Here is a 23518-nt window from a genome sequence, read left to right on the forward strand (position 1 = left end):
TGAAGACAATTTTTTAGATAGCTTTATAAGGGAACAATTTCACACAGTAATCAACTGAGTGATCTCAGATATGAGGGAATCAACACTGATTTTGACTTGACATTCTTAAGCAAAAAGTTTTTCACAACTGTAATTGACTTCCTTGTGTTCTGGATTTGATGTTACATAATCCTGTTAAAATCAGGGATTTTGAAGTTGCAGAAAATTGCCCAATGTAAGCGTAACAAAAGATTACAGCTTTCCAACATACTGATCCAAACTGAGAGTCATTATTACCTGATCATTTTCAGACAAGGAAGGTATAATATTACCTGAGAGGAAACTATGAACCATATTGTCATATGTCATCTGTGTAAAGTGAGTTCCTGAAATGAACAAGCATTAAAATCTACCCAGTGATGACAGTCACCTGTTCTATATAACTTGCAGGAGGAAACGGTTTATCCTGATATCTACAGGTGACCACACAATCACTGTATTTGTTTATGTTTGTATTCATTCCCCAATAGAATCACAACTGATGATTATTTTTCCCAGTACTTGTATGATCTGCAGCTTGTATGAATGAGAGCATAGGGGGCACACTAAATGGTAAGGTATTCTTTAGCTGATGGTGTATTTTCTGCACTTGATTTCAAAAGTTCCTCTTTTTGTGTTATCTTGTACCAGTTACACAGCTAATGTTTTACAGTACAATATTCATGAAAATTACCGTATTCCTGTTCAGAGAACCACATCAATCTCTTGTGTTTCTGAACATATGGAGTGGAACATTTGTTCTACATGTATTACTAAATTAAAATCTTCCCACCCCCTTTTTTTATGTAAAGGTTAATCTCAGGAACTGCTGTAGGGATTTTGATATGGTTTTGATCAACAGAAGACTGATACACAAGGAAGATTTATATATGCAATTTATTATTGCTCTGTAAACATGTCATGTGGCCATAGATACTTAGTGCTACCACAGGGAAGCAGGGGTGAGTTGCTAGATTCAATGCAAACAATAGCCTTTTAATGTAAAGACTTATTACTTACAGCCCCAGAAACAACAACTATGTGTGAATATGTGAATTGCAGAAATATGTACCTAAATTTGATGCTATATTTTCATGTATACACTGATTGAAAAAAATCGCATCAATAAATAATTAATGTAGAGTAATGAAATTTCAGGAATATATCTGACAGGGTAACATATTTAACAAATTGCTATTGTGAGATCACAGGTTAATGTGAACATGAGACATTGCAAATGTGAAATGCTGATACATTAATAACCTGTGTAACCACCAGAGTGTTGAATGCAAGCATGCAAACATGCATGCATTGTGTTATACAGCTGCCAGATGTTAGTTTGTGGGACGGAATTCCATGCCTGTTGCACTAGGTTGGGCAATACAAGAATGGTTAATGTTTTTTGTGGATGATGCTGGGGTTGTCATCCAATGATATCCCATATGCTCTTGATTGGAGACAAATCTAATGAACGAGTGGGCCAAGGCAACATGTCAACACTCTGTAGAACATGTTGGGCCACAACAGCAGTGTGTGGGTGAGCATTATGTTGTTGGAAAACGCCCCTTGGAATGCTGTTCATGAATGCAAGCACAACAGGTCAAATCACCAGACTGACATACTATTTTGCAGTCAGAGTCCATGGGATAATCACAAGAATGCTCCTGTTATCAAGCAAAATTGCACTCCAGAGCATAAGTCCAGGTGCAGGTCCAGTGCATTTAGCACACAGACAAGTTGGGTGAAGGCCCTCAACCAGCCTCCTTCTAACCAGCACACAGCCATCACTGGCACTGAGGCAGAAACAGCTTTCATCAGAAAACACAACAGACCTTCAACCTGTCCTCCAATGAGCTGTCAGTTGACACCACTGAAGTCACAAATGGTGTCAGTTTGGAGTCAGTGGAATGCATGCTATAGGGCATCTGGCTTGGAGCTGTCCTTGAAGCAACCAATTTGTAGTAGTTCATTGCATTGAGGTGTCAACTGCTGCTCACATTGCTGCTGTAGATGCAGTACGAGGTGCCAGAGCCATACATCAGACATGAAGCTCTTCCCTCTAGGTAGTGCCACATGGCCATCTAGAGCCAGTCTTCTTGTGGTCATATATTCTCGTGACCACCACTACCATCAATCATGTACAGTGGCTACATTCTGCCAAGTCCTTCTGCAAAATTGCAGAAGGAACATCCAGCTTCTTGTAGCCCTATTATGCAACCTTGATGAAACACAGTGAGGTGTTGACAATGGCATCTTTGTGGTCTTAAAGGCATTTTTGACTAACATCAATTCACCACATCCAATCTCATAGATAACTAATACTCATAACTGTTACAGCATGTATTTAAAGCACATGTGATTTGCATCCTCTCAGAGGTGCTACTAGCATCATTCTTACGCAACTGGCATGAAATTTCAATAGATATCATCTTTCAGGTGTAGAAATGCACCTACCAACTTTCATTTATATCTCACAACTCCTCCTTGGTGTTGCGATTTTTTTTTTTTTTTTCTCAGTGTATATTTGTTCTGTGGAGAGTCATGAAGGCTGAAAATTCTTGAAGAAAATTTGTCTAAATAATTTTGACATTCTGAGTGGTTGTTAAAGGTCTTACCTGCATCACAAAGTAAACTGTTCCACCAAAAAAACAAACACCAGCACCAACCAAGTGCACAACAAATACACTTCTTTCCTGGAAATTGGCCACTAAGTCTAGTCCCAGACATGCAAGACTACCAATTATTGCTGAAACAAAGTTCAGCTCATCTTTATCTGCCTCAGTCTCTGTCACCTGTCTATATCTAATATAGACACATAGAAATTCTGTAACAGAATGGAATCCTTTTTCAGCACATTGTTCTTGATTTGCATCATATTCATTGTGACATAGGGCTTTCACTGTAAACAAATGTATAAACCAGAACTACTACTACAATCTTAAAAATAAGATGTTTGATGATACTAATAATGTATGGACAAAAATGTCAAGTTACATACATTTATATATAAATTTTCGGTTCATCTTAATACAAACAGAAATGATAAATTAACACAAACTTTCATTATAGGGTCATGTATTTATGTTAAGAACGGTATTGAATTTAAAGTCAGAAATGATATTATCATGCTAAGTGTAGACAAAGACTTTGAAGTGTCAGCAACAGAGATAGTTGCTATAACTATGTCCAAGAAACTAACTATATTATGTGTGTACCATTCTCCCAGTGGTAATTTAGAGATATTCTTTTCAAAATTTATACACTACTGGCCATTAAAATTGCTCGACCAAGATGAAATGCAGATGCTAAATGGGTATTCATTGGACAAATATATTATACCAGAACTGACATGTGATTACATTTTTGCTCAGTTTGGGTGCCCCTGAGAAATCAGTACCCAGAACAACCACGTCTGGTCATAATAATGGCCTTGATACGCCTGGGCATTGAGTCAAACACAGCTTGGATGGTGTGTACAGGTACAGCTGACCATGCAGCTTCAACACGATACCACAGTTCATCAAGAGTAGTGAATGGCATATTGTGACTAGCCAGTTGCTCGGCCACCAGTGACCAGACGTTTTCAATTGGTGAGAGATCTGGAGAATGTGCTGGCCAGGGCAGCAGTCGAACATTTTCTGTATCCAGAAAGGCCCGTACATGACCTGCAACATGCGGTTGTGCATTATCCTGCTGAAATGTAGGGTTTTGCAGAGATCGAATGAAGGGTAGAGCCACAGGTCGTAACACATCTGAAATGTAATGTCCACTGTTCAAAGTGCCATCAGTGCGAACAAGAGGTGACCGAGACGTGTAACCAATGGCACCCCATACCATCACGCCAGGTGATACGTTAGTATGGCGATGTTGAATACACGCTTCCAATGTGCGTTCACCACGATGTTGCCAAACACGGATGCGACCATCATCATGCAGTAAACAGAACCTGGATTCATCTGAAAAAATGACGTTTTGCCATTCGTGCACCCAGGTTTGTCATTGAGTACACCATCGCAGGCGCTCCTGTCTGTGATGCAGCGTCAAGGGTAACCGCAGGCCATGGTCTCCGAGCTGATACTCCATGCTACTGCATACGTTGTTGAACTGTTTGTGCAGATGGTTGTAGTCTTGCAAACATCCCCATCTGTTGACTCAGGGATCGAGACGTGGCTGCATGATCCGTTACAGCCATGAGGATAAGATGCCTGTCATTTCTACTGCTAGTGATACGAGGCCGTTGGGCTCCAGCACGGCATTCCATATTACCCTTCTGAACCCACCGATGCCATATTCTGCTAACAGTCATTGGATCTCGACCAACGCGAGCAGCAGTGTCGCGATATGATACACCGCAATCACAATAGGCTACAATCCGACCTTTATCAAAGTCAGAAACGTTATTTTACGAATTTCTCCTCCTTACACGAGGCATCACAACAATGTTTCACCAGGCAACACCGGTCAACTGCTGTTTGTGTATGAGAAATCGGTTGGAAACTTTCCTCATGTCAGCACGTTGTAGGTGTCGCCACCGGCGCCAACCTTGTGTGAATGCTCTGAAAAGCTAATCATTTGCATATCACAGCATCTTCTTCCTGTCAGTTAAATTTCACGTCTGTAGCACATAATCTTCGTGGTGTAGCAATTTTAATGGCCAGTAGTGTACAAAGCCTAGAACTAGCGTTGATGTGTAACATAATATCCTTCTGTGTGGGGACTTTAACATAAATACAGCTAAAACAGATTACACCAGTAACACATTTATGAATATGCTACATAGTTTTGGCATGTCATCACTAGTCAACTGTGCAACAAGAATAACCACACATTCATCATCTACCACTGACCATGTAGCTACAGATGTAGGCAGAGAAAACTGTGATGTACTTGTTAAAAATCTGAGACTGTCTGACCATCTATGTCAGATTATAAAAGTAAAAGCTTCTGTAAAAAAAAGAATCAAAACTGAATGTATATAAAAGAGTCTACTCTCCATCAGCTTTGCAGGAGTTTTCCTTAAAGTTAACACATGAAAGTTGGGAAGGAGTATATACAGAAATTAAGTGAATAGAAAATTCTCCAATTTTATGTATGAGTCTAAATTAAAGTTTGAAGAAACATTTCCCAAAGCATTAATTCCTATTGGAGCACCCACCAATTAAAAGGATTACTAAAGAAATTAGAAAATGGGCTCAAACTTGTAAATACCTAAACTCCATTAAAAAGGACAATATTGATCCAGTTTTTTTACACTACTACAAAAACTACAAAATAACTTTTGTTTCACAATATTTAACTATATGTAACATTTTTGATAAGGAGCAAAACTGATTGTAAATAACTTAGAGGTCACAATGTTTAACTACAGGTAACAACAAACTGTATAAATATAAATATATGAATGTACACAAACTGACAACATCCATACATTTTAAAATGTCCATGGATGGCTAAATAAATAAATAAATAAATTATGCCATATTTCTTACACTAGCTGTTTTTATACTTGCCTGCATTAGCTAGAGCATTGACAAACAGTCATTACCTTGATCATCAATTCCCTATTGTCCTATCGTTATTGCTGTATCACGACAAATGTGCAGCCCATTTTCCTATAAGACCTTGATTTTTTAACCACTTGTTTGATAATACATTTTTCTCTCAACCCCTCATATTTTGGGCCTGTTCTTCAGAAAAACATTACTTTTGTCCATTGAAATTGCTATAATACAGAGTGTTTCAAAAAGATTCATCCAGTTCACAAGACTATACCTTCTACATGAATGAAGATGGAAACTTGAGATTAATTTTAACTTATGCATTGAAATTAAGAAAATTTATCTTCGGCATCATTTGCTGGTTCATGTGGTTGTTGGTAGGGGTCTGCCATGTGCAGCTAGTTTGGTTGCTCATTCATTGCTCAGTGTGTGAAATGGCAGTAACATAGCAAGAAAATTCATGTTGTGATCTCTGTTTCAACAGGTGTAATTGAATTAAAACTGTGCATCATGATTTTCATTGAGTACAACACTGCATCTCCTACAGCTTATAGCATTTGATAGTAGCACCAATAGTTTCAGTACTCTGACTTTTATGTAATGGGAAATCCACAAGTTTTCCCTTGAGCTCATGCATGGTGTAGATGCATTTAACAGATTTTTGGAAACCATCCACAAAAGCCTATTTGTCACACCAGTCAAGAGATATATGTTTCTTATGTGTCTGTCTGGCATGTTTTGCAGTGATGTTTGTGTTTCGAACATTCTGGATTCATTTGTTATGAGCCCTTACATTGACACAACAACAGAAGTTTAACAGTTTAACTGACATAAAAGGAACATATACTAAGTAAGAATTTAATTCACATGTTTGATAGGGAATTTAAAGGAACCTGAAGGTATGAAAGACCACCCAAAGGAAAAGAATGTTTATTTATACCTATAAAATGAAAATAATGACAAATTGAATCCTTCAATATCATGATTTCACTATACCAGATAATATGTTTATTTTAGTAAATAATATCATTAGCCAACACTTCGAAATAATGATCATGATTAAAAAACCATTAAAATATTGATGGGGTTTTTGAACAATGTGTGAAAAATAAATTGATTCTCAGTTTCAAATGCAAATGCATTATTATGGTGTATCTTATTTATTTATTTAACAAAGAAATTCGCCAAACAACCATGAAAATTGAGAAGTTATTTTATTTTGTACTGGCTTCCAGTTTCAGCAATTCAATATACCATCTTGTTATTGGGCCATTACAAAGAAACAAAACAGTAAATTTGCATAAGGTGTTTCAAAAGATTCATCTGATTTCACAAGACTATATCATCTACATGAATTAAGATAGAATCTTGAGTTGAATTTTAACTTATGCATTGGAGGACAAAGTTTTTATTTTCATAAGAACCATCTGTGTTTTCAAGTGAATATTGTTTACACTATGCAAACACAACCCTGGATTACTTTTCCCAATTACATTTAGGTTTCATTTATCTCTTGCAAATGTTCCATGTTCCCTCCACCAGACCCATGAGAGTCATACAACCCTGGATTACTTTTCGCAATTACATTTAGGTTTCATTTATCTCTTGCAAATGTTCCATGTTCCCTCCACCAGACCCATGAGAGTCATACAATAATCAAATTCATCTCATACTTTTATGAGCATGCCTAGGGTTACTGCATTCACTGGTGTTGCTGTGTATATAGCAAAACACTCAATGCTGTTAAAAGCAGAGGCATATTTTACAAACCCTCACAACAATAAAATATCACATATCATGGAATCTGGCATCCTTGGAGGACAACGGTACATTCGAGATTGGTATTACCCTTATGGCCAAACCACTGTTGAGACAGTTTATTGATGTGACATGCTTTTAAGTATTGCCAGTGTGGTAGTGCCCCATCCTATTGAAACATGAACATTTTGGTATGTTCTCACAATTGTGGAAAAATCCAGATCTTCAAAATATTAAGATATTTGATTTCTTTTTGGCAAAAAAGAATGGGCAGTAACTGTTGCCTTGGCAAATGTCACAAAACACTTGAAGCCTAAGAGTGTCTCTCCCATACTTGACTATAGTATGTCTGGTATCTTGGTATCAAGCTCTGTGGAAATTGAGTACCTGTCAGGGGAAATGGACCTACACGGTCATTAGAGGGCATAGTTTTACTGCAGTGCTGTGCTCTCATAGGGAGCATATTACTGTTCTCACCATGTGAATATGCTGGCCAATAGTGCTCCTCATGGTCAGTATAAATGTGGCTGCCCAGTAAACAGTCAGTCAGTTCTGTACTCGCATCTGATATTGTTGGTTACTATCATCACTGTACTATAGACTGTTCAATAAAAACCTTGCTTGGCACTTGTTCTTCTCTCTGACTATGTCCTGGATTGTGTCTCTCTTTGTTCTTGGCCTGTTTACATAATTGTGGTGGAAGATTTTGCTTTGCACCTCATTGTTGCATAGGTTCCTTTGGGCTTGTCCTAGTCTGTGTCTTGTACACTCTCAGTCAACCATGGTGAGCTCAGCTACTGCTCAGTATCATGTTCTCTCCTGCAACTGCCCTTCCACCTTGCAGTTTCGTCCATTTCTGTCTTGGGTTATAATAATGAACTCACATCCAGTCACTCACAGATATAACAGTACTTATATATTTATCCATCTGTGAAATGAATGTGATTAGGGAGACGTATTTTAGGCTCATAGGAAAGTATTCTACTGGCCCACAATATTATGCATGTGCCATAATAGTATATGCAATAGTCAAGAGCTGAAACAATCTAAATGTCAACTATAGGTCACATGTTGGAAGAGATTCCTGCAAAACTAACAAAGTAAAACTTGTACATGTTTCCAGTAGTGTGGTATGATTCAGATATGGTATCATTTTGGAAATCAGATTAGTTTGACATTCATTGGATAAATGGTGAATAGACATGTTTGGTAGAGTATTATAATTATCAAGCCCTCACATATGGATGGTAACCTGAGGTAATTCTGTTATCATTTAATGTATTAAACTCTTTTGAATGTCGGAAGTAATTTTTCTCTCTTGGGCATGTGTCACAAACTGTGATATGTGGTATGAAGCAAGTATCATGTCACTACATAGCTTTACACATCTCCTGCTGTAAACTACCTTATTTGGGGCGAGTGTGGAGTGGATTCTGCAGCCAGTTCACAGTGAAAAATTTAAAGATATGTTTTCTGGTTGTAAAGAGCTGCCCTTTTAATTTCTACATACAGTACTCATGTAACTGCATGTATGTTTACATCACTAGTTGGGAACTAAAATGATTCTTCCATATATGGGGTGATTAGGTTAGATTAGATTAGATTTACTTTCATTCCAATTGATCCTTAGTGAGGAAGTCCTCCAGGATGTAGAACATGTCAGAAAAATAATAATACATGACAAATATTTACAACTCAAACAAATAAGCTAATGTACCATTCCACAGGTCCCAATTAACACTATATGAAAGAATCATTTTACAAACACTAATGCACTGAATTTAAAATAAAAAAGTTTTTTCTTTATAAGATAATAAACGTGTAATAGAACTAATATAATACTTATTTACAATGAACACATTACTGTACTGATGAGGTGCAGAAGTTAGATTGCACACACACACACACACACACACACACTTACTTATAATGAACACATTACTGTACTGAAATTGTGCAGAAGTTATATTGTACTTAAACACACACACACACACACACACACACACACACACACACACAGAGAGAGAGAGAGAGAGAGAGAGAGAGAGAACAGTTGGTTCTACTGAGAAGTTAATCAATGGAGTAGAAGGAGTTGGCCACCAATAAATCCTTTAGGATTCTCTTAAAATTGAATTTCATTGTTTGTTAAGCTTTTTATGGATGCTGGCAAGTTATTGAAAACTTGTGTTCCTGAACAATGTATATCTTTTTGTACAAGAGTAAGTGGCTTTAAATCCTTGTGAAGGTTATTCTTATTTCTAGTATTGATTCCATGAATTGAGCTGTTGATTTGAAAAAGTGATATATTTTTAATGACAAATTTCATTAAGGAATAAATGTATTGGGAAGCAGTAGTTAGTATCCCTAGTTCCCTAAACAGGCTTCTGCAGGATGTTCCTGAGTTCACACCACATATAACTCTTACTGCACACTTTTGTGCCCAGAAAACTTTAGCTTGGCTTAATGAATTACCCCAAAAAATAATCCCATATGACATTATGGAATGAAAGTAAGCATAGTATGCCAGCTTTATCATTTTTATATCCCCTATGTCTGACACAATTTGCATTGCAAATAGAGATTTATTAAGACACTTCAGCAGTTCTGCGGTGTGCTCCTCCCAGTTGAATTTATTATCAAGCTGTAATTCCAAGAATTTAACACTGTCCACTTCTTATATCTGCTTGTCATCATATGCTAGGCATATACTTGTGGGACGCCCCTTACAAGTTTTGAACTGCATGTAGTGTGTTTTTTCAAAGTTTAGTGACAAAGAATTGGCTAGGAACCAGTGATTAATGTCCACAAATATTTTATTAGCTGATATTTCTAAGACTACACTTGATTTGCTATTTATTGCAATGTTTGTATCACCGGCAAACAAAGCGAACTTGGCATCTGGTAGTGTTACTGATGTAAGGTCATTGATATACACAATAAAAAGTAAGGGCCCTAAAATGGAACCTTATGGGACCCCACATGTAATTAGTTCCCAGTTGGATGATGCCTGATAGCTTAATACATGTCTCTTTCCTAATAACACCCTTTGTTTCCTGCCAGAGACATAAGATTTGAACCATTTTGCAGCATTTCCTGTTACACCATAATATTCTAATTTACTTAAAAGGATATTGTGATTTACACAGTCAAATGCCTTTGACAGATCACAAAATGTACCAGTTGCCTGCAATTTTTTGTCTAATGATTCAAGCACATTTTCACTGTAAGTGCAGATAGTCGTCTCAATATCACAACCCTTTAGAAATCCGAACTGCGACTTTGACAGTATGTTATTTGAAATAAGATGGTTATGAAGCCAATTGTACATTACTTTTTCTAAAATTTTTGAGAATGCTGGCAAAAGTGAAATTGGGCACAAATATGATGCTATTTCCTTATCTCCCTTCTTAAACAGTGGCTTAGCTTCAGCATATTTCAACCATTCAGGAAATATTTCACTGATAAATGACTGGTTACACAGATAGCTTAGTATGTTACTTAACTCAGAATCACATTCTTTAATTAACTTTGTTGATATTTCATCATACCCACTAGATGTTTTTGATTTTAAAGATTTTATGATGGACATTATTTCTTCTGGGGTAGTGAGGGTCAAATTCATATTATGGAAGTTACTTGAAATGTCTGGTCTGAGGTATTCCATAGCAGCATCTACAGAACCTGACAACCTCATCTTTTCAGTAACAGTTATAAAATGTTTGTTAAAAAGTTCTGCAACACTATACACATCTGTCACCAATGAATCATTTACTCTTAATGCTATTTGTCCCTCTTCATATCTGGTTCTACCAATCTCCTCCTTCACTATATCCCATATTGTCTTTATTTTGTTATCTGATATGACTATCTTTTCCTTGTAATATATTTGCTTTGATGTCCGTATTACAGTCTTTAATATTTTGCAGTATTTCTTGTAATGTGCTATAGCATGAACATCAGAACTGTTTCGAATTGACAGATAGAGTTTTCTTTTTGTTTTACAAGATAGCCATATTCCTTGAGTAGGCTTCTATGTAGACTTTGCTCTAAGCTTGGACAGTTTGGGGGGAAACAGTGTTCAAATAAGGTAAGCACTTTATTATCAAAAGTGTTATATTTTTCATTCATGCCATGAGCACTGTAAACAACAGCCTAGTGAATGTCTCTGAGGAGTGTCCGAAAATAATCAATTTTTGGCTTATTAATTACCCTCTTGAGCTCAGATTTAAGTGACAGAGGCAACATGAAGCATTAGAAAATCAACAGGAAATATGTAGATGTGGAATAAATTTCAATCAGTATATGGCCCCTAAGGAGAGTAAAGGTGCCAGTGAACAATTTTTGGTCATAGTTTTTCTCCACTTAAATTCATTACTCAAGGCATTATTTTCAATTTACTGATTCCCATGATGCATCTAGTTTTATTGGAAAATCTGATAACCACAATATGTGACTAATTAAACTTTTTACTAAAGTTTCACTTGCAGTTTCCATGTGAGATAGCAAGCATTTATGGACTTAGTGACAACTCAGAAAGATGGGCATTCCAACTTTTCAGTGACATTTTTAAATTTCTTTAAAATTAATGGACTGATGAGATAATAAACATTAAAATTTGGGAGTAGCTACATTTTTTTTTCAAAATGATGTGCTTCACTCACTGATTAAGCTAGTAATTATGATTTTTGCATAATTTGCTGTAATTTTCAATGTTTTGCTTGTAATGCTTGTAATCATAAGTAGAATATTCCCAACATAAATGTGTAAAATGTTTTCGTAAACTTTTCTAATTTCCTAAACCATCACATATTTCATAAACAAAATTACTGTTAATTCTCACAGTTCATTCTGAGTGGCAAAGTGATTACATAGTTTCCAAGATCACAATACGTTCGTATGCCAGTCATTGAATAGTCAGAAGCCACCCAAAATTTTCAATCTGGGCTCAGAAACAGCAACAGTAACATCTGCATACAACTAGCCCATAAATGCAGTATTGCAGAGCCTGTGTTTTTAAGAAGAATGATTTAATATTTCTTTGAACATGCATGCACATTCGAAAGAACATCTCATCATTCTTCTTATCCCCCAATACCGGGCACAATGTTCAATTAAAATGTTCTATCCTGCACAGCAGTTCCATAATTTGTGTATGAGTTCAGGTAGTGATGCAGAAATGATGACATATGGAAGTTTGGGTTTGGCTGTGAGTTGTGGATGGATAGCCAAAGCAGTTAGATGGAAATCTGGGTTTGAGTCCCCATCTGGCACAAATTTCAAGTGTCATCATTCCCTCATCCAGCTGACAGTTTTTTGTAATTGCAACTGAAAATACATTTCATGTAGCCCATAAAGAGTATGTAGTCAGGAAGAAAATGCTTAACATCTGTGCATGGCTTTATCATGGAAGTCCTGACGAAGTGAATAAAGGAGCAATGTCTATGGTCAAAGTGTCTGGAACCTGGTAGTACTCACCTAATGCCTATGTGAGGTTTTGAGAAACTGTGATTAGGCTAAGTAGAGTTTAAAGGTTATTCTGGCATTTGTGTTCTATCTCTATAGTGTCAATGATTTACTGTGTTGACACTTGCAGAGCTATTCACTATTCACAAAGTTCACATTGAGCATTCCTATGAAAAACATTGGACTGTGTATATATGACCAATATTCATACATGGATTATTTGATGTACTATTACCAAGCAGTGCTGTGTTATCTCTTTTGAACTGATTAATGTGTTTTACTTTATGTACTTCATGTTAAATCATCTTTGTGACTGTCTCAAACCTCAAGTGTGTGAACTGTTTATATAATTTACAGGTCTGTTTCCTGAAAATGTGTCTAAAAAGGATTGTAGCTTCAGACATTCATGGTGTTTGCCTCTGCATCATCATGAGAGTGTGGTTGTCTACTTACATAAAAACGTTTTATGTAGAACCAAATCTGGTCATTACAGTGTTTTTAGAGTTAATAAATGTATAAATAAGTTACATTACATGAAAATCTGTGTAGTTTAATCATTTCAAAAATTCCTAGAAATCAGTTTACAGCTGTTCTACAAGACTTTGATCATTAAGACTCTGAGGGCATAGTGGACAAAGTTGGTAGGCAATATCATAAGATGGATCTTAAATTTTCCCCAAGGACTCGTGGAATCTGTATATTGACAGTATTCATGGTGACTGTAGGACAGGGGCTCAGTGGTCCACTGAAGAGTAACTATGTACCAGTATCATGTTTTGCCTCCTCTTTGTTATCTCCTCACCATTAGCAACACGAACACAGTACACAGTGCTATCATTATAGTCATCTACACTAAAACAAGACACAGTACTTTCACTGTACAAAGATTAGGGGTCCAAGGAAACAGTCCTTTCTAATTAGGCAGCTGAACTTACCCATTTGGCCATTTTCATGGTCCAGCCAGTAATGATACATGAATTTACATTTATCGTATAATAGCATCTTCACAAAGGGATAGCTTGTTGCCAAACAGCTGCTGACTGTAGTTTTATCTTGGCTTTGAATGTACACCCATAAGGTGACAAATAAGACTATGTGCTTATTAAGATGTGTGCCCTGATTATCAGTTCCTTGCATCTGGGATGAGTTTTGTCTCATCAGGCAGTAGTTCACAGAGTCTAGAGTATGCAGCTACACAACTAGAAATTTTACTAATGTAAATGGAAAATGACTTGTATTAGCAATCTGGGAGGTTTTGAGAGAGACTATATGGCAGATCAAAAGAATGGTAATGATATGAATATTGTTACAGTCAAACAATGTGTTTACATTAACTGATATGGCATTGAGAATTATTCTGAATTTCGTTTTGGTTGTCCCTCAGAGCCATGTTCATATGATGCTTGTGCACATGATAAATAATGTATTGATTTATGGTGATGATCACTGATCATGCAAGTTTTCATGCTTGTGCATTTATTATGTACATTCCTAAACAATGGAGATTTATGCTGACACAGGAAATCTGAGCTCATATTACCAGAATTTAAACAATCTTCATGTAACTTATAGTTACACACTATAGGGGACAACTAATTTCCACTAATATTAAAACTTGAGTGTAAGTACACTGAAACATATTGTAAAAAAGTATTACAGACTGTCAAAATGCTATAGCTGAATTTTCAGAAACAATAAGGTATTACAGACAGTCAAAGTACAACAGCTAAATTTCCAGAAATTCCTTCCAAAACTAAAACAGTATTTCAGGAGCAAGAATTTTCAGTTGAAAGAAAACCTAGCTTCTGATTTGCTTCTTTTGTTTCTTACGGTAGATGGTTATACAGATTACACACATATTCTTAAAACTATCAGTATGTACATTCATTTTATGAGCTACTAATTGCAGCTGACATTTTGTTCTGGCATTATGGAAATGACAATATTGATTTGTATGCAAGAACTACATTTTGGCTTCTGAAGCAAGTTTGTATTGCAATAGCATTAGTACAGGTGGATTTTAACTTGTTGACTTAGAACCTACCATGCAAAGGGGCAACCAGAGTGATAAATTGAACTGTAAGTTTCAAATACAAGTGAAGATTTCCTGTTGATCAGCTACTGATCATAGATGTTAAAGAGCCAGCATTTGAAGCTGACTACAGAATGATTCTGCTGTCACCAATGTACATTTCACATAAGGACCATGAAGATATGACAAGAGAAATTAGGGCCTGTACAAAAGCACGTAGGCAATTGTCTTTCCCTCACTCTGTTTGTCAGTAGAGCAGGAAAGGAAATGACCAGAAGTGGTACAGTGTACCCTCTGCCATGCACCATATGGTGGCTTGCAGTGTATGTAGATGTATGAGGGGCAAACAAATGAAAACTGAACACCAACCACAACTGGACCATGGAATGTTTCTATTCAAAAGTAATCTATTTGTATTTGTATTTGTATTTCACTACATGCATTAAGACATTTATCCCACTGGGAGATGAGATAACCAGTTCCTGTTTTGTAGAATACAGTCAGCCACTGGTGGGTCCACAACCACACCCACTTTTGCACTTCCTCATCTGAATGAAACCAACATCCATGCATGTCTTCCTTCAGGTTGCTGAAGACATGGTGAAGGATACAAGCTGTACGGATGATGTTGTGGTTTCTAACCAAATGGCTGAAGCATAGCCCTCACCCAACTGGCAGTGTGAGGGTAGAAATTATTGTACAACAGGATGAGACCATCTGATAACATTCCTAGGCATTTTGAGTTTATGGCATACCACAGTTTCTGCAAGGTGTCTTCACAGCACTGTGCATTGACTGTGGTTCCATGCTATAGGAACTTTATCACTAGAGGACCCCTGCAGTTGAAAAAGAAAGTCATAATGAAAGGAAAAGGAAATGGCTGTGTGAACTAACACCATGCACAACCAACTGCAAATGAACAATTTGACATCTTGGTATCCATTATGAAAAATGCACAAACTTCCCAGCACTGTGGTGCATGAAGAAAATTGACAAGGGAATGCCTGAAATGGAAACTGCATAATGACGTCAGATTCTCTTCACCAATGAATGGAGGGTTTGTCTGATGCCTAATGATTGTTGTCAAAAAATGTGGAGGTAGCCAGGGGCCAATGCATCAGTCAACACTGTGCAGTATTTGGTCAGGATCCCCCAGCCTGTTGTGCTCCCATAAAGTCATAATTATGGCAATGGGTTCATATTTCACAGTGATAATGCAGAAACACCCCAAGACGACCTCATGAACTCCTTCCTTCAGGAGACAGGATTCAACAGAACTGAATGGTCTGTGCTATCTCCTTTCATAAACCTGAGTGAGAACAACTGAGACCAGTTGCAACCTGCATTGCATTGGTGTGGAAACCCTCTTCATACTCTGGATAACCTCAGGAGATTTCCAGATCATCATACCAGTTGGTTCTTTTTCTAGCCCTTTCTGTTGGAGTACTTCTCCTAGGTACTTAAACTTCTTGACTCTTTCAGTATTTCCATTGTTAATTATAATCCATTCTGGCCCATTGCTAATGTTCATCATGTGTGTTTTATCTTCTCAAAGGAGATTTGTAGTCTTACTCTCTTTGCTACATCCTTAAGAAAGTGTACTTTCCTGACTGCTAAACTGCTGTTGCTAGTAGAAATGGCCAAGTCATCTGTGACTCATAAGCTCCTTTGAATTTGCAGCATAACTGAAACTTTTCTTCATTTTATTCTTTATGGTTCAGAAATAAAAAGAAAGGAAGAGAGTTCCTCTCCTTGTCTGAGATGTAGTTTTACCTCAGAGGAGTCTAAAATATTGTTTTTGGATTTAAATTTTGATATTTTGTTGGTCATGTTTATCATGTTTCTGAACATATTATCCACCCCAAGCTTCTTCAGAATATTCAGTAATGACCCTCAGTTAACTGAGTCATCTCCTTTTCTGAAGTCGAGTAACACAACAATGTAGTAACTTCTTCTGATTGCCTTGCATCTGAAGATATCCTTGAGATATGTATGGAACACAAGGGCAGATAGTTTGTCTTTTGGCTGTTCACAATAGTACTGAGTAAAACTGTTGTAATTTTCCATGTTGTTCAGGTGTAGCTTTTCAGGTTCATCTCCAGAGCACATGCTAAGGGTCGTGATGCCCTTTAAGAATAGACTTGAAGGTTTGATGTAACTCTCTGACATTGTTTTCCTGGAAGTTCTGTTCGATAATTCCACCTGTTGTTCCTCATATGATCAAACCCACTGTACTGCAACATTCCTTGAATCACAAAATGCATTAAAATCTGCTTGGTCCTTAGATGATATCCATTTTTTTCCAGGTGTCTATTCTTTGAGGCACAGCATTTTCACAGGTTTCATTCCACCATCAATGTTTTTGTTTAGGAGCTGCAAGGATTGTGACATTGGGAGCCTGATGAATCTAAGATGCAATGGCAGTTCAATTCTTAGATTGAAAAGCAATTCTGATGTACTGCTCATTATCTATTTGCCTGCTCTTAAGTTTCATCACAGTATATCACTGAATTTAGTTCAATTTAGTCCTCTTGAGAGGAATAAAATCATCTTAACCTTGAAAAAAGTTAAACATGGCACCTCACTGTACTTTGACACTCACGATGTTAATAAACAACCAGTATCATGGTAAGTTACCAGATAGTCTTTATTTGGGTTATTATTTTGTTTTTATTTCACAGGAAAGTTATTTCTTACATTTCATTAGGCTTACTCTGTCATTATTTGCTCCTCTTGAATCTAACCCACAGTCATTTGCAAGTATGTAGGTGGTACATCACTTTTTTGAGTTAGAGGAATGTGTAAGTGGTAAATCATATTTAAGCTCATTCAAAAGCTGAAAGTGGGAAAGAGAGTTCAAGTCCAGGAAAATAAGAAGACAGACTCACAGGAAAAGTATAAATCTTCCAAAAGAATAGTTGCAGACTTAAGCTTTGACAAAGCCAAAAAAACAAAGCCTCTCTTTTATTGTAAGGCTTTCACTTGGTCTGGTAAATACCATAGATGATACAAAACTGCAACATAATTTTATACAGATGTGGAAGTTAAACAGATATAGAAATCCTCAGGCAGAATAAACAAATGAATTTATTTTAGGTTATCAAAGAGCATTTGCTAGTGCATATGCCAATAACACAATCAAATCAAACTACTTTAATATCCTGTCAACATCAATGTCACTGAAGATTGGAGAGGGTTGGAAAGGAATCACCAGTCATGTGGATAAGGATATCTAGAAAAAGCACAAGATATTTAAATATGAATAGATAGATAGCTACTTGGACCCCATTCATCATGAATATGAGTCCTGTACATTAACTACTGTGCACCTTGCTTGGTTGCTGATTTTACTGAGTTGATTGAGTCTTTCTACATCCTTCACAATTTGTCTTTATGATGAAATTTTCAGAAAATAGGTGCATGAAAAATGAAGTGTTATATCCAATAAAATGACATGTTGCACCAACCGTTATGTAAGTACTTACTAGAAGACTGAACATTGTTGACAATTTAGCTTCATTCACTATCAAACTGTTGTGCTACAGTTTCATAAAAACTTGTAACATGCTACTTGACAGAATTAATTTGATTTTGTTATTATGCAAAACGAATCCCAAAGTGATTGTACTTGAACATCCTCTTTCCATATGATGAAATCAGGAGTAAGAGAACACTGGTCATTTGATCAGTTCCAGCTTCATATTTACATCTACATCCATATTCTGCAAACCACTGTGAAGTGCATGGCAGAGAGGACATACCATTGTACCAGTTTTTAGGTTTTTCCCCATTCCATTCATGTATGAAGCATGAGAGGAATGATCATTTAAATACCTCTGTGCTAGCTGTAATTAATCTAATCTTGTTCCAAGATTTCTATGGGAGTTGTATGTAGGGACCATAGTATATTTCTAGTCATCATTTAAAGTTGCTTCTTGAAAATTGTAAGTAGGCTTTCTCAGAATTGTTTACACCTATCGTCAAGAGTCTGCCAGTTCATTTCTTTTGATATCTCTGTGACACACTTCTGCTGATTCTGCTGATAAAAGTAACCTGTGGCCATTTATGCAGCCCTTCTCTGTGTACATTCAATATCCCCTTTTAGTCCTATTTGGTGTGGGTCCCACACACTTGAAAAATAATCTAGAATGGGTTGCATGAGTGACTTGTAAGCAATCTCCTTTGTGGACTGACTGCAATAAACCAAAGTTTGCTCTCCACTTTACCAATGACTGAGCTATGTGATCATTCCATTTCATGTCTCTAAAAAAAGTGTTACAATCTGGTATTTGTATGAGTTTATCAATTCCAACTGTGACTCACTGATTTTATAGTCATAGGATACTCTCTTTTTCATTCTGAATATTTAAAGCTATTTGCCAATCTTTGCATCACTCTGAAATCTTATCCAGATCTGACTGAATACCATATTTGTGCAACTTTTTCAGGCTGTACTTCATTGCAGATAATGGCAGCATCAGAAAAAGTCTGCCATTACAATTAGCCTTGTCCACAAGTTCATTAATATACAACATGAACATCAATGGACCCAGCACACAACATGATTGGTGTTTTCAAAATCTTTGCTGGTTGGTATGGAGGAGGTCATTCTGTTTAAGACACCTCATTACGTTTGAGCTCAGAATATGCTCTAAGATTCTGCAGCAAATGGATTTCAAGCATGTGTTCTAAGCAGGTAGTGCTACCATTTTAAGAGTTAGCTCTCATGGGTACTATAGTTAAAGTTCTTGAATAATGTTGGTTTTTTTAGTCATGTAATGGTTCAAAAATCAAGGAACCTAGGCTAGTCTAGCATAGCATAAAATTTTAGTAGATGTTATCTTCATACATAATATGGAAAAAAAATTTAACAAAATGAATATGTATTAGTATGCCCCAGTACTTCATGACAGCTATGAGCCCAAAATAACCTTAAACCATCCCCGTTCAGGATGTTCTATGCATGGGGAAAGAGAGAGAGAACAAATGAGTAATATGTACAGCATAGCAAGTAGCTTCACTTACCTAAGCAAGCAGAGATATTTAGGAGCTGGCCAAAGATGCAGCTTTCAGGTGGCACATTACCACTGTAAGAGATGTACGGAAATCCTGGATCTACGTGACCTGTCCCTGCAGCAATTGCATAGCTGTAACAAATGAATATAAATGTTTCAATGTGTTCCACACAGTAACCACATTTTCATATTTTTCTGAAAAAAAGTTCCAGCTGAATCTAAGCTGGAGATCTAGAAGGTAAGACCAAAGCAACAACCTTCTGCACTCTTTCATATTTTTCATTTTCCCATAGGTGTACGGTACACTGATGTTCAAAAACAGTACGACCACCTGAAACTTCCTGGCAGATTAAAACTGTGTGCCCGACCGAGACTCGAACTCGGGACCTCTGCAAGTTTCGCAGGAGAGCTTCTGTAAAGTTTGGAAGGTAGGAGACGAGGTACTAGCAGAAGTAAAGCTGTGAGTACCGGACGTGAGTCGTGCTTCGGTAGCTCAGTTGGTAGAGCACTTGCCCGCGAAAGGCAAAGGTCCCGAGTTCGAGTCCCGGTCGGGCACACAGTTTCAATCTGCCAGGAAGTTTCATATCAGTGCACACTCCGCTGCAGAGTGAAAATCTCATTCTGAGTACGACCACCTGCTTAACAACGTGTTTATCCACGTTTTTGAACTCTATGTAAAAGTGATTCTGCTTGGAATGAATTCGTCAAATCCTTGTTAGGTTTCCAGAGGTATGAGATGTGCATGCAAAAGTCGGAAATTCTCTGTTGTTTGTGGTTATGCAAGTAGCTCCTGATAGAATCCCAAAAGTGTTCCATCAAGTTCATTTCAAGGGACTTTGCTCACCAAGACAGCAACGTTGAGTTTACTGTCATGATCCTCAAACCATTTTAGCACATTTCTGGTCTTGTGAAATGGACATTTATCCAGATGGAAGATGCCACTGTTGTCGCGGGAAAGACATGAAACATGAAGGGATACAGGTGATCTGCAATAGAATTCACATAATCCACCGCTTTCATGATGCCTTGGATCACTACCACACTTCCCGTGTCCCCCATAGCATAATACAGCTCCTCTGGCCTGTGTCAGCAGCACTGTGTGTGTTTCGAATATCCATTCAGCTAGATGACAGTGGATCTGGACATGACCATTGACCTAACCTGATATGAACAAGAAACGTGATTCATCTCCTAGGTGACACTTATAAATTGGTCCACAGTCCAATCACGATGATACTATGCTTACTGCAATCTTAATTGACAGAGTTGTTATGTCAACATGGGAACGTGTAGAGGCTGCATGTGGTGGATCCCAATTATCAACAATGTGCACAAAATGGCGTGTTCTGCAACACTTGTGCCTAAACCAGCATTGCACTCTGTCGTCCAATTGTGGCCTAACCGATTTTACAGATTTGGCAAATGCCTGACCTTCGCATTCTGTGATGAGATGTGGATATCCAAACAATGTATTCTACTAGTCGTTTCACCATCTTTCAGCCTCTTTCCACAGATGCTAACACATGGACAGGAAACCTGTTTCTCTGTCTCCAAGAGGCTCATTCTGAAGCACCAGGACTTAACAATGTGTCCATTGTCAAAGACACTTATGTCAGTAGATTTTCTCACCTACTGTCCAAATCGTCGCTAGAATGACTCCTCATTCGTCTCTGGTGTGCTTATTTACTTTTCTTACTACATCACGTGACCACACCTCCAGGAGGCATTGGGTCTCACCATGGGCTGTGGTCAGAATGTTTCTGTTCATTATTGTATGTTACATAGCGTAAAACAAAAATAAATAAAAGTTTTTTTTTTTTAAATTGCAAACTTGTTTTACAAATGACTTGGTGGCCATAGATATCCGCTAAAGATCGCGATGTTATATAAAAACCGAAACGAAATTTGTATCTAACATTTACAATACTGCCGGCCGGAGTGGCCGTGCGGTTCTAGGCGCTACAGTCTGGAACCGAGCGACCGCTATGGTCGCAGGTTCGAGTCCTGCCTCGGGCATGGATGTGTGTGATATCCTTAGGTTATTTAGGTTTAATTAGTTCTAAGTTCTAGGCGACTGATGACCTCAGAAGTTAAGCCGCATAGTGCTCAGAGCCATTTGAACCATTTACAATACTTACATAAGCTGAGTTTAATTTTGAGTCTGCCCTTCGTTCTATGCTTTTGCTACATGAGGAGTAGACAGCGATTAAGTGAGGTGAAATCATGCTCTTGAGTTGCACGGTAGTGAGGCGTGGTGCCACCAACTTCGAGCCACCGAAAGTAGTGTGCTATCCTGATCCGTCAGCCATCCAAGCTTACAGAGACGGTCAGAGCTAGCTACCGGCATCCCAAACTTGCTCTGTGCGAGTACGCTCCGCTGGTATTCGGGGAACGAAGGCCCTCTAGTTCCTCAACAATTCTGACACAGTTCAAGAGCCAGTGAACGGTGGACAGTCTTGACGAAGGTACAGGTCGTCTTTGGGGTGCTGTAAGCGCTCAAACGAATGAATATTATTCTTGAGTGATTTCCGTATACTTCAATCCCGAGAGAGGGTGGTACGACGTGAATTTAAAAAGTAATGGGCATTTTGTAATTTCGCGTGTTGTGTTAGTCCATTTCGCTGGATTATTTCATTGTGGTGTTGGTAAACATGTCTAAAAAGTATCTCTACAGACCTACAGTGTTAGCCATATCGGATATTTAGTCTGTTGTCAGCTGTCAGAAAGATAACATGTGTTTTGGTAGTATTGCCGATTACGGTATTTATTTTGTCTAAAAAATTTATCACAGATTTTGTATTAAATTTTGCTATAAGAGCGGCTTAAAGTGCCGATCACGGACGAACGCTGAATCAGAATCAGAGAAGTCGCTGTTGATGTTGGAATATCAATTGACTGATGCCATGAACTCTTTTTTGGATGTACAGTATTGACTGTGAAACATGTAACAGCAAAATTTGTTTCATAATTATTGTACTGCGTACAAAAACACTGATGAATGCAAGTTAGTCAGTAGTCACTAGATGAAGTCAATAAAGATGAAATTTGCCATAAAAGGGATAAAACATGGGTTTCATACATGAAATCGTACGTAAGGTTCAATTGCTCTACTGGAAACATTCTGGATCCCAAAGACCAAAGAGAGCTCGACGAGTGAGCTCGAATACGGAGATTACGCTTACAGTGTTCTTCGATTTTAACGGTGTAGTGCACGTTGAGTTCATGCCACAAAGTAGAACGTTCGAAAAGGTGTACAGTACCTCTTACAAGTCTAACGCCGTTTACGTTAAGAAATCCAAAAATTAAAATCGGCCGGGTCTGTGGCGAAACAATTCAGGCCTTTTACACCCGAATAATGCACCTGCTCATACTTCGTAGCTCGCTTTGTGAATTTTTGGCTAAAACCAACACTGTAACGACGCTCAGCCTCCATATTAACATACACGGTTCCTTGTGATTTTCTTCTGTTGCCAAAAATAAAGTAAACTTCAAAGCGGTCAAAAACGGATTGCTGAGAGGACAAAAAGCTATCCCACAAATCGAGTTCCAGAAGTGTTTTGGGGGTTGGAAAAAACGCTGGTATGTGTATATAGTATCTAATAGGGACAGTTTGGAAGGAAATAATCTTGATATTGACGAATAAATAATTATTTCCAAAAACAAATATTCCCCGTACTTTATGGTGTTCAGAAAGGATAGATTAAATTCAGTTGGTGTTGTCGTGTTTGTTGCTC

General features: G+C 37.5%; 1 protein-coding gene across 2 annotated transcripts in view; it reads right to left on the bottom strand.

Annotated features, from left to right (window-relative positions):
- LOC126183499 (DNA damage-regulated autophagy modulator protein 2-like) overlaps nucleotides 1–23518 on the bottom strand; it is a 238448-nt gene that overhangs the window by 31361 nt on the left and 183569 nt on the right. For both annotated transcript variants that reach the window (XM_049925537.1, XM_049925538.1), the window contains exons 3-4: nucleotides 19795–19916; nucleotides 2634–2842 (exon numbers count right to left, since the gene is read on the bottom strand). In XM_049925537.1, the coding sequence (XP_049781494.1) occupies nucleotides 2634–2842; nucleotides 19795–19916 (331 nt within the window). The remainder of the gene's footprint in view (nucleotides 1–2633; nucleotides 2843–19794; nucleotides 19917–23518) is intronic.

The sequence above is a fragment of the Schistocerca cancellata genome, chromosome 4 (assembly GCF_023864275.1).
Source record: "Schistocerca cancellata isolate TAMUIC-IGC-003103 chromosome 4, iqSchCanc2.1, whole genome shotgun sequence".
In the NCBI taxonomy this organism is placed as follows: Eukaryota; Metazoa; Arthropoda; class Insecta; order Orthoptera; family Acrididae; genus Schistocerca; species Schistocerca cancellata.